Source organism: Silene latifolia, chromosome Y, assembly GCF_048544455.1.
Source record: "Silene latifolia isolate original U9 population chromosome Y, ASM4854445v1, whole genome shotgun sequence".
NCBI classification, from domain to species: Eukaryota; Viridiplantae; Streptophyta; class Magnoliopsida; order Caryophyllales; family Caryophyllaceae; genus Silene; species Silene latifolia.
This window is the reverse complement of record NC_133538.1, coordinates 198,198,457-198,216,642: the sequence shown is the minus strand read 5'-3', so window position 1 is coordinate 198,216,642 and position 18,186 is coordinate 198,198,457. Positions and strand designations below refer to the sequence as shown.

Sequence of the window (18,186 nt, the reverse complement as noted above, 5' to 3'; positions counted from 1 at the left end):
GTGACGCATGAGCGGCACGTGGTTCATGTGTGGCGCATTTTTTACTTATCCTAAGGGTAATATCTTTTATGTTGATCTAGATTAGTCGTATTTGAAAACTCATTCCCGTCTAAGTCTGTAATTCTAACCGCACCCCCGATAGTATGGACTTGACCAAGTAAGGCCTGGCCCAGTTAGGTTTAAATTTTCATCTTGGGCCGACTAGCATAAGGGATCGAAAAGATTTAAGGACCAGATCTCCTTCTTTGATGTTTCGAGGTTTGACCTTCTTGTTGAAATCTCTTCTAATCTCTGCTTGATATGTTTGAACATTATGAAAGGCACGTAATCTTCTCTCGTCCAAGAGGATGAGTTCTTCATATATTTCCCTATTCCATTCAGCTTCGCGGATTTGGCTTTCGAGTAAAATGCGTAGAGATGGAATCTCTAGCTCTACTGGTTGTACGACTTCCATACCGTATGCTAAACAGAAAGGATTAGCCCTGGTGGGCGTCCGGACTAAGGTTCGTTATCCCCACAACGCAAAGGGCATCTTGTTAAGCCAGTCACGATAATTGTCTATCATTTTCTTTAGGATCATGAAAACAATTTTGTTTGCTGCTTCTGCTGCTCCATTGGTTCGGGGTCGGTAAGGCGAAGAATGATGATGCTAAATCTTATACTTGGCCAGTACCTGTTTAGTTTCAGCTTGAAATTGAGACCCGTTGTCGCCGTTTATCTTATGTGGACATCCGTATCGACAAATGATGTTGGCCTGTATGAACTTAGCCACTTGTTTGGATGTCAGAGCAGTATAGGATGCTGCTTCGACCCATTTACTGAAGTAATCGATTGCTACTAAAATGAAACAATGGCCTCTTATTCCCGCAAGAGGGATCTTTCCGATTATATCGATTCCCAAGGTAGATAATAGCCAAGGAGATGTCGTCGTATATAATAGAGAGGGCAGAACATGTTGCACATTCCCGAAGATCTGACAGTTGTGACAGTGTCTGACATACTTGACAAAGTCTATTTCTATGGTCGTCCAGTAATACCCTAGGTGCATGATTTTCTTTGCCATCACTAGTCCACTCATATGAGAGCCACATTCGTCGTCATGGACTTCTTCCGTAACCTTCTTTTCTTTTAAATGATCAAGGTAAAGCAAAATGACCCCTTGTGGCGTTCTTTTATACAACTTCCCCTAATTTAGGACGTTTTGAGATGCCAGCAAATGTATAGCTCGTTTTCCTCTCTTATCCATGTGTGGTGGACATTCAACATTGATTTTGTATTTTAGGGTAGCTTGGTACCAAGGCTCTTCCCGACTTTCTTCTTCAACAGTTAAGAACTGTACATAGGCTGGTTCAGACTAGCTTTCGATGCATAGTGGCATTTCTATCATATTATCAGGCATGTTAATCAAGGATGCTAGTTTTACAAGAGCGTCTGCTAACTGATTCTCCGCTCGAGGCAAATCTAAGTAGGTGAGCTGATCGAATAATTGGGCTACTTGATCTATCCTGACTTGATTGGGCGCAAGACTCTCAATTCAGATTTTCCAAGATCCAGTGATTTAATTGATGATTAAGGACGAATCTCCATAAACTCGAAGTCTTTCGATGTCTAGGCTAACTACTTGGTAACCAATGAGGCAGACCTCATATTCTTCCGCGTTATTAGTTACCTCGAAGTCGAGTTTGACAAAAATCAGTGTATGGTCGCCTTTAGGAGAAATGAGAAATACTCATATACCATTCCCTCTTAAGTTGGAAGCCCCATCAAAATAGAGATCCCATGATTCCATATTAGTGTGTAGAATATCTTCATCTGGAAATGACCATGTGTCTATCACCTGGGTATCATGTACAGGGTTATCTGCAAAGATTTTGGCCATTGCTCATCCCTTAATGACTTTTAAAGGCACATATTTGAGGTCGAACTCAGAAAGCATTAAAGCCCATCATGCTAGCCGGCCATTTAGAGCTGGCTTTTCGAATATTCTTTTGATAGGATCCATTTTTAATAGACTTTGAAGGAATAGCTGAGCATGTAATGGTGCAACTTCTTTGTTGCCCACACAAGAGCGAGGCATGTCTTTTCGAGGGGTGTATACTTGGTTTCGTATTCTAAGAACTTCTTACTAAGGTAGTAGATAGCTCTTTCTTCCTTTCCTACTGTCTGAGCGACCATGGCTCCCGTTACTGTTTTTGTGACAGTAAGGTAAAGAGATAAAGGTTGGTCTGTCTGTAGTGGCATAAGAACTGGTGGTTTAGCTAGAATTTCCTTGATCCTTTCGAATGCCCTCTGACAATCATCGTGTCACATGTTGTGGTCTTTCTTCTTGAGCTTTTTGAATATTTGTTTGCAGATCATAGTAAGCTTGGAAATGAATCGGCTTATGTACTGTACCTTACCCAGAAATCCTCGTACTTCCTTCTTCGTGTGCGACTGAGGCATTTCGATTAGAGCCTTGATCTTGGATGGATCGATCTCTATTACCCTTTGATTAAATACGTATCCCAGCACCTTGCCTGATGTTACTCCGAACGCGCACTTTTGAGGATTGAGTCTCATGTTGAGCCTGCGCAATCTAAGGAAAAATTTACGAAGATAAGCGATATGGCCTTACCCGTCTTTTGATTTGACGGTCAAGTCATCCACAAATACTTCCACTTCATTGTGCACCATGTCGCGTAACAGGGTTGTTGCGGTGCGTTGAAATACAGCCCCAGCATTAATTAATCCAAATGGCATGACGGTATAGCAATAAGTTCTCCTTGGGTGACGAACGCTGTTTTATGCATATCGTCTTCAGCCATCTTGATCTGAATGTATCCTGTGTACCTATCCATGAAAGACAGGAGTGCGTGGTCGGCTGTAATATCTACGAGTATGTCGATGTGTGGTAATGGAAAATCGTCATTCGGACTGGCCTTGTTTAGGTCTCTGAAATAAACACAAACCCGGATTCGCCTATCCTTTTTGGGTACGGGGACTATGTTAGCCACCGAGTCAGATACTCGGAAACTTTGATGAACACGGCCTTCAATTATTTGTCTACTTCTTCTTCGATCTTGAGAGCCCACTCTGTTCTCATTCTGCGGAGCTTCTGTTTCATGGGTTTGAACCCTGGTTTGATAGGAATTAGGTGTTATGCAATATCCCTGTCTATTCCTGGCATATCTTTGTAAGACCAAGCGAAGACATCCTAGAACTCGTGGAGGAGGTCGATGAAATGAGCCCTTTCGATTGGGTATAGGGTCGTCCCTATCCTATGTTCTTTGGGTTCTAGGTCTGCTCCTACGTTGATAGGTTCAGTTTTTCTATAATCGGTGCCCCATGTCCCTCTTCTAATATTTCTTTTATATATGGAGGTAATTCGATTGAGTCTGGGTCATGATCATTCTTAGTATCGTCATAGACAAAATTGCAATCAAAATAACACGATGAGTAAGCAGAGTATGATTTATTTATTCTAATGTTTGAAAATAGCTGAAATAAAGATGCAATCCGGGCAGTAGGAAGTGGCGGAAGAGGAACAGTTGATGGGACATTCCCCAGATTGTTGTTACTAGGCAACGCTAAACTAGGAGAAATGACGGGAATGAGACTGACAACAGGAGGAGACTCCTTAATAACATCTCTAGACTTAGACTCGGACTCCGACTCCGACTCCGACTCAGCCTCGAACTCGTCGTCTTCTGGTTCTCCTTTGGACATCTCTCTTTCTCCAGTTGTGAGTTTGAAGAGCCTTCCTTGATTATTCGCCCACTTGATCAACTTTATCAATCCTATCTGCTTCTTGGCTGGATCTGCGTCAGTAATTAGAGCTGTAGGGTTAAAATGGTAATCCCGTAGTTGTAACACCCCCATATACCAAGGAACCTTAACAATACCTTCCCTAGCAGATAAGGGCGTTACCATATCGATTGCCCGAGGACAGTAATAATCAAATGTCGATAATAGAACGATTATATTATATTACAAGTGATTTAAACCAAACAAACAACCTATATAAAAGATACAACTCATGACTACTATCAGCTATGTGAAACTATCTCTGCCATGACTCGTGGTAGACTCGTCCCTCCAAGCACCCAGCTAAGATCCATACATCAACTTGCTAAGACTGACTGCTCACCATAGTGGATCAACCTGTGTTGTCTTCTTGTGTTGTGTATGTCGTGCCTCACATAACATTTATACACATCATAAGGAGTTGAATGGTTAATTGATTTTGTCGAGTGTGAGGTTCTGACCTCACGATAAGTGGTATGGTGTGATAGTTATAAAGTTGTTATTTGAATGTTCTGTAATGCATGTTGGGTACGATAACTTAATGGAATGATATTTAGAAAACTGATAGATTGGGTGATCTAACATGGCAAGTTATACTTGTATGTGTATTCATGATATATGTTTATTCCGTGATATGGTAAGGGGATGATATTCATGAGGTTCTTATCTGCTTATTCCATATATTATGTTGCGTTGCGTTGTGATCTAGTAAAGTGGTTTTGAGAAAGTTTTCTTGTCCGGGAAGTTATACCGAGTCAGTGTTTATGGCATTGTGTAAGTTGCGATGTCTATCGATGTGGTAGTGGTGCCTCGGGTGATGATCCGGGCACGTTACGTCATGTTGTGATGCGGGTATTATCGCGCTGTGGTACGGCTGTTGGTGGCGGTGCGATGCCGTCACCGGTTGTGGTGGAGTAGGCGGGATGATTACGATTCGAGTTTCGAAAGTACATACCAGTTATACATAGTTGTTTTTTTGTTTGCTGATGCTTCCTGTGAGATTCAGTTTGGACAGATAGACGGTTGTTTTGTTTATTGATGTTTCTTACAAGTTTCAGCTTGGGAGTGAGAGTAGAGTATGATATGGAAGAGAGTTTTGTATGCTTCTGTTGGCGGCATGGTATAGCGATATTCTGTTGATGGGACACAGTTGTGAGAGGTTGTTACAGTAATTTTGATCTTGTTTTAAGATGAGGCATTGGTAGACATAGTAATGGCAAGTGAGTTGTGGAACATGTGTTGTACTGATATGAAAGCTGCAAGTGGTTCATAATCTTTTATTGGGACAATGAGTATAGGCTGTCGGAAATTAGGGTCATGTTAAGTTATGTATGAGTTTTGCGGTAATGAAAGAAAAGAACTTAAGGATCTAGTGTGAGTGTACGTAACAAGTGTGGATCGTGAGTTATGCTTTTGGCGATAGTAGTTTTATATAGTTTATATAAAGAGGTATGTCGTGTTGCTGTAATGTGAAAGAGTTGGAGTGTTGGTTATGATAAGGATTTTATGGTATTGGTTAGATGGAGTGCAGAATGAGTTGAGGTATGAGAACTGTTTAAGTAAGAGAGCCTTGGAAATAGGAATGGTTATAGGTGTGAGGGTATAGGCAGTTATCTTTGACATGAGGTGGTGATGAAGATAATGAGAAGATATAGCTAAGGATCTAGTATTTGTGAGTTACGAGGACGTAAAATTTATCTTAAGAGGAGTAGGATGCGACAAAGAGTGTTTGATGGTTGTACGTGTTGTAGTATAATTAGAAGTAGAGTGTTGGTGTAGCATAAAGAATGGATTTGCATATATTGTGGTAGATATTTTTAAAAGGTCATGTCCGTGCTTGTAGTAGTTCGACGTTTAGGAATGGGAGAATATTTCGATAGTGTTGACATTTGGATGATGATGGTATGAGTGTAAGTAAACTTCGAGGACGGATTTCCTTTTTAGGGTGGTAGAATGTAACATTCCGTTGGATGTTTATGAGTGTCTTGTTATTTTAGTTTCTAATGGATAATATGTTAGTGAAACGGAGCTAGCGGCGTCTGTGGATGGTAGTTGGTAGTGTATGGAGTTATTGTCGAGAGAGACTATAATGTAGTTGATACGATATCGCGAGCCATGTTGTGGAGGTAGGCTTAGTTGGTGGAGTTGGTGTTAAGAGTTCATGTTTGATAGGTTGGGGTTTTGTTTTGAGTCCTTAGTTGCGTTGCTGTGTCTTAATCGAGTTAGTATGTTTATTTTGGGTATGGGTTGAACTTCGGGGATGAAGTTCTTTTTAAGGACGGAAGACTGTAATACTACGGTTTTCTATGTCTTTGGGTACTCTATCGAGTGGGGCTTACTCTGTCGAGTAAGAATGTTTTTATACGAAACAGTAGTCTGTCTGATGGGTACTCGATCGAGTATGTGTGGCACTCGATCGAGTAAGGGGCACTCGATCGAGTAAGTTACTTACTCGATCGAGTAAGTTGGTCTTACGGGTTATATTAGCCGGGTTTTGTTAATAACGCGTGATTAGTATTTAAGGGTTATGTCACCCTTCTTAATCAGTTTTAAGTTTTCTAAAAACCTTTTAAAGAGAAGAAGAAGTTACGTAGCTTTCATTCATAGCGTTATTAGCAAATCACAAGGGCTAGGATCGTCGGATCGTCTTGTTCTTTACACCGTTGAGTTCGTCGCATTAAGGGTATGATTCTTGTATAATTTATGTCGTGTTTCATTGAGTTTCTTTAAAACCCTAATTCGGTAATGTTGGGGGTTTTGGGTGATTTGTATGGTTGTGGTGGTAATTGTATATTTGTATGTATGAATGTTATAAGAGGGGGATTCGTATATGAGACATTCTGATTAGCTGCTAGATCGTCTGTGGTGATTTCTATCTCAGGTAGGTTCGCCTACTCAGTACTGTTGGTCGTCTAGAGTGTCTATTGATGTGGTTTGGTTGTTGTAGTGTCGGTGTGGTTGATCGATTGTGATAACTGGTTGTTGTTGCGTTGTTTCATTTATCGTTGTTGTGGTGCAGCTGATTGTGATTGTTTTTCTATGGTTCTTGAGGTGCGTCCTCGGCTGAGTGGAGTCACTTGCAGGAGTGGCTTCACGCCCGTTGTTCGCCCTCCGTGGAACTCGCCACAGGAGGGGATGTGCACATTAATGGACATGGGTTTATCGCTCGGTATAATGAGCGGGGATTTGGTGGGTACGGCTGCGTTCGCCACTGGCAGGGCTGGTCCAGTGGACAGTCGCTGACGGTGATTGGTTGGGGGAGATGTGATGTGTGTATCTTCTGTTGTGCATGTGTTGGGTCTGTGGTGGTTGGTCTGTTTCTTCAGTTACTGACCTTGTGTGGTAATGTCTTGTTGTTTGTTTCTGTTGTGTCTGTCGTGATCCCTTATGGTGAGCATTAAGTCTTAGCAGGTTGTGATCTGGATGTTTGTTGGGTGCTTGTCGGGATGAGTCTTTCACGAGTTACAACAGAAGTATTCCACATAGCTGACAGTAGTTTGAGTTGTACCTTAATATACATGTACCTTTAGTTTTGTTAATCACTATAATGTAACTTAATTGTTCTTTTATCGACATTTGATTATTACTGTCCTCGGACAACTGGGATAGTCACTCCCTTATATGCTAGGGAAGGTCTTGTTAAGGCTCCTGAGTATATGGGGGTGTCACACCCGCACTTGTGTCCAGGTCTACCTTCACTGCCTTGTATGAAGATTGTGTAAAATCATCATATGAATTAGAGACTATTTGTACTTTAATTCGGATTGTATGGACCAGACCACCCGCGCGTTGGATATTTGAGGCGGCAGCACTTCTCCCACGGAACCTCGATAAATCCAAAGCACGCCATGGGTCGTTATCGATTTGAAAGGCTTTGAAACCGGTGAAAGGTTTGAACGAGCCTGTATTTGTGGAGTCGCCACCAACTTTTATGGAAAATTGGAACCATTTGAATACTTCATGCCATGTCAAGACACTAATTAATGACATGAACACTAAGAAACTCATTACCCTTAGGTTTCTATGTCTAGAATCACTCTCGCAATGCTAATGAACACGGATGGTCACAGATATTTGAGTAAGGGGTTAGGGTACGTATAAAGAAGCTCTTTAATCGAACACCCAATCCTACCCGCCACAATAGCGACCTCTACTAATGATCAGGGAAGTTATTCATATTCGATGTATTGTTGATGTAATGCATGCAGTGAAACATTCAATAGATTAATCCTAGCATGTGAATATATTGACTCTGTCGGTGAATATCCAATTTTGAATTAGAAATCGAAGTAGGAATTTAGATTAATTACATGTGAATAAGTATAAAAGAATAAAATATAATTTATTGCTTATTATGACGAATGTACATCATAAAAATGCCAAAGACAGGATTAGGAAAGAAATAAAAGAAAAGGAATAAAAGAAATAAGGAAAATTTGAAAATTTGAAAATATGGAAATTGGGAAATAAGGAAATAAAAGAAAAGATAATAAAAAGAAATAGGAAATAAATGAAATAGCGAATATTAAAGAAAAGGAAATAAAAAATAAATAGGTCAGAAAGTGATAATAAGAGATAAGGTCGATTAGTAGTAATCTAATATAAGCTACGTTAAAGCGAGAAAGAGTTCAGAGGCAGAAGCCAGCCTAGAACGGGCGCAACAATGGGTGCGTCCTCTGGAAGAGGCGCATCACCCACCGGGTTAGTTCTGGGATGGGTTCTGACTGTGAAAGTCAGAGTCTGTTGGTTATTTATGGTTGATTAATTACGAAAATTGATATTATTTACATATTAATATAAAACAAGATGCCGAAAGATGAAATAAAAGATTTTGGTAAAAATAGATGTGAAAGAATTGATCAAAAACTGCTTAAATTGATTATTAAAGAATGATTTTGAAGCTTAAAACAAAATTGATTTGATTAAGAACAATTAAAGAATGAAAATTAGTTGATATGCGCAAAACTCGAGTTAAGAGGACCTAATATTAATTATTATACCCCTTAAACTAAGATTATTTGCTTTAAGGCGATTTAAATTAGCTAACATTAATTATTGGCAATCTAAATCGAATTAAATAAAATAAAGATGAAAACTTTGAAAAATAAAATAAAAGAAGAAAACTGATCTTCCTAGGATCTGAAAAGATCCTCAGATCGAAAAGGAATTACGCACGTAAACCAAGACGAAAAAAGAAGACGATCAGCAGATCAAGCGATCTCAGAAGTGGCGCAGCAGATGCCACGTTCTTTCTAAAGGGCGCATCTATTGATGCGTTTTCTCTAGGCGTCAAATCTGGTTTGTATGCGTAACGCGGTTTTAGAAATTGATTTTTATGAATGATTAAAAGGTAATTGGCATCATATAATATACAAACGTAAATAAAATACAAAATTAATAAATACAATAGTAAATAGGATTTTACACCCTCAGAATTACATGTTAACGTCGCGAGATTTAACTAAAATCAGCTTTTTAGTTGTAACTCGACCCGATCTATACAAATATGAAAGTGCCCTTACAAAAAGGATTTTGAAAGATTGATTTAGTGTGATTGTGTAGTGGTCAAATTGGTCGGTCATGCAAAATGATACTTGTACCCAGAAGGATCTCGGCTTACGTGGTCGAGTGATCAAGCATGTAGGCGTCAATAGCAAAAGCTCGTGGTCTTCGAATGCAATGGGAGAAGAGAAGGGCGGACACTCGCGTGAAAAATATGTGAGGCGGAGGCCTCTATTTACACTAATCACAAGTAGGGGGTTTAGGAAAGGAAATATGAAAGATAGCCCCTTCCCCAAGTAAGCGCGTAGATGTGGACCTTGCGTCAGGAAAAAGCTATCCTGGGGAAGAGGCGCGGCAGTGCTGCGCTCCCCAGAAGAGGCGCATCTCCTACTGCGTTTTGTCCTGAGACAACTGTAATACTACGATTTTCTATGTCTTTGGGTACTCTATCGAGTGGGGCTTACTCTGTCGTGTAAGTAAGTTGTTTTACGAAACAGTGTTCTGTCGGATGGGTACTCGATCGAGTAAGTGTGGCACTCTATAGAGTAAGGGTCACTCGATCGAGTAAGTTACTTTTGCGGGTTGTTTTAGTCGGGTTTTGTGAGTAAGGCGTGATTGATATATTAAGCTTTCCGTCACTTTTTTCATCATTTGTATATTTTATAAAAACCTTTCAAGAGAGAAAAGAAGTTACGTTGTCTACGTTCGTCACGTTACCATCAAATCCCAAGGGTTAAGGTTGTCGGATCATCACGTTCTTTACGCCGTTGAGTTCGTCATGTCGAGGGTAAGATCCTTGTATAGTTTTTATGTTGTTTTCTTAATTTTGGTTAAACTCTAATTGGGTAGATTTGGGGGTTTTGGGTGTTTGATTTGCTTAGTAGTAATTGCATGATTGTATATGTGATTATAGGAGGAGATTTCGTAGAAGAGCATTTTGATTAGTTGCTTATGATGGTCTTGTGATGGCTTATTTCAGGTAGGGTTTCCCTACTCATTATTGGCTACATACTGTGTTGGTGATTGTTGTTGTGTTTCTTGATTAATTATAATGTTGGTTTGGTTTTGGTGATTGATGTGAGTATATTGTTGATTGGTTGTGTAACTGTCTGTGATCTTCGGGGTGCGTCCTTGGCTGAGTGGAGTCACTTGCGGGAGTGGCTTCACGCCCTTGATTCGCCCCTTGTGGTTCCCGTCACAAGGGTGATGTGCAAATTAATGAACTTGGGTTTATCGCTCGATGGAGATGAGCGGGGCTTAGGTGGGAACGGCTGCGGTCCCTCACTGGCGGCGAGGAGTATCTGTTACGATGGGTACCCTGGCAGGGCTACACACTTCGGTGTGTAGTCAGATATGTGGAGATAGGGTGGAGTTGTGGAGATTGAGATGTGCTGTTTGAGTTGTTTGTAATATTGTTTTATTGGAGTTGTTGTATGTAATCAGTACTGACCCCGTTTAAATGTTTTAAAAACCGTGGTGATTCATTCGGGAGTGGTGATCAGTTATTGAGCAGGTATGAGTTGATGCGCATGGGATAGCTGGGTCGAGTCATCACGAGCTGTCTTAGAAGTCTTCCGCTGTGTCGAACACACTTTCGTTGTTTAATTGGGTTAACATTTTGTTGACTGTTGTACTTTTTACTTTATCAGTTTTGGTTGAACTTGTATCACATTAAACAATTTAGTAAAGTAAGTTTCGTTATTATCTATTTGATTATCATTGCCTCGGGTAACCGAGATGGTAGCACTTCCATGCCTTAGGTGGTCCTGGTAAGGCACTTGGAGTATGGGGGTGTTATAACAGCCCATCATATTTTGAGAATAACTTTCTCTACAGGACTGGGACTAAGGTGATTTAGGAGGCCTTGGAAAGCTAAAACAAAAATCTATAACTTTGTGTGAAATAGCCAGGACCCAAAAATATAACAACCAGACCCGCCACCGTCGTAACACAACCCCAATAAGATGGGATGTGTACCTATGGGCCTATTATTTGTCCTCACTTAAGCCTAAAAGCTCAAGGCCTTGTTACTAAGTGGTGGTGGAAGCCCTTATAAATATCTCATAAGCCATTCAAGTTCCCGATGTGGGACAACTTCCTACTCAATCTCATGGGGTGTTACAAAAAGTGTCGGCTAAATGAAATGCATATTTTGTATGTAAACATAAGTTTAGCCTAGGGAAGTGACATGAGACTCAAAATGAGATATAATCTCGACATATAAGGACATCCTAACCTTTGTGGACAAGCACATTGCTTTGACTCGATATTGACGGTTTCAGGACGGTAAAGGACGGTTTTGCTCTGGACTCCGATTTGACTCTAATGACTGCGAAAAAGACCGTAATGACACCTAGATGACAACCATTGTGTAGACACAAGTGTATAGTTACCTTTTATTAATCGATTTACGAAACGTCATAAAATCACGACATATGCTAAATATGCGGCCCAATCATCACTGGGTGTTTGGTGGGAGGTGCTGAAATGAGGTATCTACAGAGCCCCCATTTTGGCTGAGGCATGGGTAAGGCAAAAGCCAAAGTATAGCCCCCAGGTCATATTACAACCTAAAAACTATGTCCACACAAGGCAGCTTAAGGGGTGTGAGCCAAGGACCTGTCGTCGGGAACATTTTAGAGTCTGTCGACTTCCGGGTAGGGTCTTTTAAAGTCCATTAGACTACGTAAGGAAGCTCACCAGCCATAAGAAGAAATCATACCTGCAACACCTCTAGGTGAAACGTGACTGAAGGCATTGCGGCAAAACTCTTTTGTCTGAAGATAACTCGGTGTCTGAAGGCATTAGGGGTTACAGGGCTTCTGAAGAAACATCTTAACACTTCTGAAGGCTAACTATAAAGGCTATCTCTAAAGGGAAGGCTGAAGGATAACTCTCTGAATGGAAATTCTGAAGATTACTGAAGGGGATCTGAAGGAAGAACTTATAAAGGATCATTTGAAGGCTATCCTGAAGGGTACTTCTAAGGATTACTAAAGGGTATCTGATATCTCTAAAAGGCTAAGGTAGGCTTCTGGAAGAAGAACATATAAAGGATTATCTGAAGGCTATCTTGAAGGGCTATCTAAAGGTTATCTAAATTGATGACTTTTGAAGGATTAAGAAAGATTTGAAGGATTAAGGTATGTTTTATCGAACTCCGTAGGGAACAAGACATATTGGAGAGTTGCTGGGGAAGAGTTAACTTGCATCGTTTCAAGCATAACCTAAATAAGGTGAAAACTCGGTCTTTTGAACCCGGACCATTTATGAGCTTTCTGGCAATTTGAAGCTGACTCCATAATTGGGCCATTAAGTGCTTTTGGATCCTTGCAGGGAAATACGCTAACCGTCATGGCTCTCGCTTGAATAATATCAACGACTAGGAGCATCTTGATCGCCGGGGTAAAAACCTTGAGCATTACGGCGAGTACTGCTTGGGAATATCGGATGACGGAGACTTGACTGCCGCTGGGGGAAATGAGGGCTCAGGCAAAACCCCCCGGTTAGAACGAGCACTACTTCTTAACTATCTGCATGGTTAGTAGCCACACGAATCCCCAGCAATTAGCACATGGACCTCGAATAAGGAAGCACATAGCTTTTGCAAAATTTGTTTCTCTATAAAAGTTGCTTTAAACTTGATTAAGAAATTTGTCGCTTGTAATGTGTTATGCATACTCAATGGGCTTTAGACACATGACTGACACGACCTCATACCACTACCAAAAAAACTGGCCTTAGCTACAACCAAATTTCATCGCAAAAACAATAGATTCAGTCACTAAATGGGTGTTTGCGACGGAATATGCGACTACTTCAGTTCATTGCACAATTTAGTAGCAAATCCTATTACATTGCGATGGAAATATCGTAGCATACATTTTAGCAACGGAATTTGCGATGGAATCTAAATTAATTAATTTTGATTAATTAAGTAATTTACTTTTGTATTCCATCGCAAATCCTTTAAATTTCGTCGCAAAAGTTATTAATGCCGTTGCAAATCTTTAAAATTCCAACGCAAAATTTATTCATTCCACCGCACAAACTAATTATTCCGTCGCAAAGTCTATTCATTCCATTGCAAAACTCAATTATTCCATCGCAAAATTTATTCATTCCATTGCAAATCCTAATTATTACGTCGCAAACTTTATTTTTATAGTCCCTGCATTCTGTTTCTCGCACGCCATTTTCAAACCTGTACCTGAATACAACATTGCTGCAATTTCTTACGAGGCTGCCAAAGACGCATAGGACGACTTGGATAACCAAAGAAGGCTTTTCATACATAAATTTCAGCCTACATTGTTTTACAAACCAAGTCTTCTTGACAATTCCAACAAAAGAAACAAACATTATTAAATACTAAATAAGTCTTATATATACTCAAGTATACTAATTATTTAAAAACAACTCAAGCATCTAACAACCTAATATTTGAGTTGCAAAGTCACCCCCATATCCTCCATTACCCTCATTATCACCATCATCAGCATGCCTATCATTGTGAGGTTGAGAATTGGGATTACATAATTGAGTAGTTATGTGAATACCTTGTGAAGCTAGAGTTTGCTCCAATTGCAACTTCCATTGTTCCATGCTTTTCAACTCCTCTTTTATAGCTTGATTCTCCTCTTTTATAGTTTGATTCTCGGTGGAAAGCTTACTTACGAATCCCGGAGTGTAGGATCTTGATGATCCACGAGTTTTTCCACGAGCTGATAAAGGTAGCGGCTTGTCATAGTAGTAGCTCGTCGCCTTCCTCATGCCCCAAACTTCTCCCTTTTTGTTAAAGCCTTTTACTGTGTCAATATATATGTCATTATCATCAATTTCTTCCTCGGTAAGAGTCTCTAGTAAGGCATCTTTTTTTTTCTTGATTGTCCCCTGGAATCAGTTTCAATAATTAATAAAAACATACGAAAAACAAAAATATCATGACCTGGTGACTAGAGTCTTAGATGTCCCAAAAAAGTCTCGGCGAAGGACTGAAGAATAACTAGAAGAGTTACCAGGATTCAAGCCTAAAAAGCACTGCTTTCAAGAACTTTTTATTCACAAACTGACTGGCTAGCTTGCTCTTGGAAAGGAACGGAGTCACTTCATTTAGAGAGGGAGAGGTACTTCTTGAAAGCCCACTAAATTGAAAAATTAATTTCTAAAAAGCAGTTTACTTTTATTATTTGAGGGAAGTAATATAAATTTAATTCTAAGTTTCAAAACATGTTTCAAACCTCATCTTTTACTGAATATGGAACCAGACTACTCGATTATTTAAGTGTGTTGTGCTGAATAATTAATTACCTTTGTACGGATTGGAGTAGCTCTATGTATCTGTTCTTTGGAGCTAGAATCTATCAATAGAAAAAAATAAATATAGAATAGTGTAGGGAGCGTAGGAGGGCAGTGAACATGGCTCAAGAGTGTCTATCCAAATTCCTAGCTAGCTTTTACAAGATATGATAATGTAAAGTTCATGTAAAGTTCAATAGACTTACGAGGAGGTCTGATACTTCGTCACACACATAACCCCCTGATTTTTTTTGTTTTAGACTTCTTCATAAGCTCATAAGGAGGTGGTAGTAAAAGGCCTCCATTGTCATTACACTTCAAAACATATAAACAAACCATATGTTATCAACATTTAAAAAATATATAGTGCGTATGTATATACTTTTCGTGGAACTTTTAAATGAATTAAGTTATATGCATACCAGTTTGTCCATAAACTTGATATTGTTTAACCTGCCCATGGTATGAGTTCCAGGGGCTTTTCCATTCTTGCCTTTTGATGTGCGATTTTTCTTGTATTTAAGTGACCGGATCTTAAATTTCTGCATTTTATTATGTCATTAGCACAGGATTTTGAACTTTGGGTAGCGAAAATTCCAAAGCTTTTAACGGACATATAAATACCGTACATTACTTATCTTGTTTATACAAGTAGTATATGCTCTTCAATATATTTTTACCACCGATATTATCGTTCAAATCAAAAGATATATATTTCAAAAATTAATATATTACTTGAAGGGAGAAGAGGTTAAAATCCTTTTTGTAGGTACTTGTGAAAGGAAATAAGAATAAAAATGGGAGGGCAATCCAAATACGAAGTAATAGAGACCACGACACAAAATAAGAATAGGGGGAGATGAAAAAAAGTTTCAGGAAAATGCGTCCAACAGGAATTGAACCCCACCCAATCGACATGATCACTGACGCATCTACCGACTACCGCTGCACCAGAAAGCATTGCATGCCTTTTACAATGAGCTTTTTTTACTTATGTCAACACAGCAGATATTTGGGGTTGCACACAGCAATCATTCTTGTTTATTTTTTCCAGATTGGGGTAGCAAGTTCCTACCCCTTGTACCTACCTAGGTCCGCCTCTGGCTATATGATGTAAACTAGTTAAAATACGAATTTATTCTATATATACTACACCTCCGTGGCTCTATAAGCAAGCATCTCCTCGAACACTGAAGCTTCTATCCACGTATTTTTCCCTGTCCCCGCTCGGCAGACTAAATCCCTCAACCTCTCGCTACAGTATTCTTCAAATCCAGCCTTAATTTCCGGTTTGCGAAACTTCTGATACTTGAATTGAGTCTACAAGAAACATTAAGAGACATTAGTTATAATAATAAATTCAAAATGGTAGATGCTTGTGATGCAATAAGAGGAGCTGGTATGAAATTATAAGTCAGCACTAAATACAACAATTAATGGTAATATAAACGATTAAAGTGACCTCCTGAATGTCGAATTTGTATTTGGCTCCTGGTTTACAGTTTAAAAGGCTACATATTATGAGTGTTGTTGTATAGGATCTCCACATAGTCCTTCTAATTATTCATTTTTACCTATAGTGCCCACATTATCAGAGACACTGAAAGTGCAGTGGTATAACGCTGGTAAAAACTAAAAAAAATAAAAAGCTAGAAAATAGAATACAACCTTGAATCTATTCCACCAAGCTTCATTTTGCTCGGAGGTTTCTGCATAATAAGAAGGGGTAAATCTATCAAACTTGCCCACAACTGCCTCTCTTGCAGCTTTCTTCACATTATCGGTGTGAAACCTATAATAAAGTTAACAAATTAAGAAATAAGAATCATAATAGAGTTAACAAAGTAAAAAAATACAACAAAGTTATTAAATAAGTACAACATGTATTGAAAGTGCAATGGTATATTCAAGTATGGGCAGAGGAGCCTGATGGCTTGGTGTGTCCCTTTGCACTCACTTCATTTCCAGGTAACCATAGCATAATTGTCAAATGAGCTAAGGTGGTTAGGATTTTAAGTCAATATTAAAAGAAAGTTCAGTACTCAATAGCTCAGTGCAAAAGTAATGGAACTTACATCAGACGGTTAACAACCGTCTTGGGTGGAGATGGCAGCACTTCTCAATACTTATTCAAATATCAGTCCCTTACCATCCAAGCGTAGAGTAACTGAGGTTAGTTAGATACTCAGGTTGAAAGGTTAGTTAGAATGAAATGATTGTGCTCATAATAAACCTCTCACAAGAAAGGAGGATCAATGGGTGCAGAGAATAACACATGTTTACTAAGGCCGTGTTAATACAAATTTCTCACATTTTAGCAAAATAAAAATAAAGTCGTTAAATACTATATAAAAAGATGTACCAGGGGCCAAAAGGGTCCAACATTGGTAGATCTAGGTTATCATTTATCCATCGACTACGTTCTTCCTCCTCTGCGATCATAGAGCTGCCCTCGGCATTTATTAACCTTGAACCTGGACCTACCATTTTTAGTGACTTCAAATTTGAACATTGTTAGATATAATGCAAAATAATTAGGAAAAATAAAGTAAATAAATTGACATCAATTAGTCTTTAAAAATAATAATCAAAGTTTAAAAATAACAATCAAAATCTAAATTTCATTTAACATTAGTAGCTTCAATAGTGGCAGCTAACCCCATTACATTCAGCATCCATTTTCCAACTAACGAACAATAACAAGAAGCTACACTAATTATCCTCTACATAATGCAAACAATAGACTCGTCTGGATAATATTACCCATCATTATCATCGTTAAGCTAGAGATCGTCATCTTCCTCATCATTATGCTCTAAATCATTATTATCATATTCTTGGAAAATTCCTTTGTCCTCTTCGGAATTACCACCATCTATTTGTTGTTCCAAAACCTCGTGGTCATCACTATATTCACCTTCTTCAACATCAATATTACCCTCAATTACTTCATTCATTATCGAAATCTCCCCAACATCTAAGTTATCATCATAGTCAGTTTCATTTTCTATGAAGATTATTGATGACAATTCTGAAACATGATTGATTATTTCTTCCTGGAAAACAACTTCATTAACAGGAGCTTCAATTTTTGATCTAGCTTTAGTTTTACACAACAGACCATTGATCTCTGTCTTTCTTTGTGTTTGGATATGGGGCATAGTAAACTTGTTCGACTTGATATGCCAACACAAAAGGATCATATAATGGATATTTTCTAATACGAAGAACTTCCACAAGTTTATAATCCTCGTGTACGTTCATACCACGAGAAGAATTATCCATCCAATCGCATTTAAATAATATTGTCTTGTACAAACCATTAGCTCCAACATAAGACAACTCTATTACTTCATCTAAAATACCATAATAATCTGCACCTTCTATTGAACTAACACACACTCCATTGTTAATGGTAGATTTCTCTACTTCATTTTTATGGTTGAATGTACGAAAATTATATCCATTACTGGTGTAACGATTCCAAGTTCTCACTTGCCTAGACGGTCCCATCGCTAAAGCTTTGAGTAGATCATCATTCAATATACTTACTTGTTGTCTAAACCACCTTGAAAACTCTTTGCATATTTATTCCAAACATCG

The 18,186-nt window shown here is 38.9% G+C and overlaps 1 protein-coding gene across 2 annotated transcripts; it reads right to left on the bottom strand.

Moving 5' to 3' along the window:
• Positions 1–13,556: 13,556 nt before the first annotated feature.
• LOC141626269 (uncharacterized) lies at positions 13,557–17,087 on the bottom strand. 2 transcript variants are annotated; one of them, XM_074440182.1, is made up of 7 exons: positions 16,946–17,032; positions 16,659–16,727; positions 16,252–16,375; positions 15,739–15,903; positions 15,006–15,125; positions 14,790–14,898; positions 13,557–14,178 (listed from the first exon to the last, which is right to left on the bottom strand). In XM_074440182.1, coding segments are annotated over exons 2-6 (501 nt in total). In that variant the 5' UTR covers positions 16,661–16,727; positions 16,946–17,032; the 3' UTR covers positions 13,557–14,178; positions 14,790–14,808. The 2 variants fall into 2 exon arrangements, with proteins under 2 accessions (XP_074296283.1, XP_074296282.1); XM_074440181.1 differs by lacking the exon at positions 16,659–16,727 and having other exon boundaries at positions 16,946–17,087.
• Between the last annotated feature and the right edge of the window lie 1,099 nt (positions 17,088–18,186).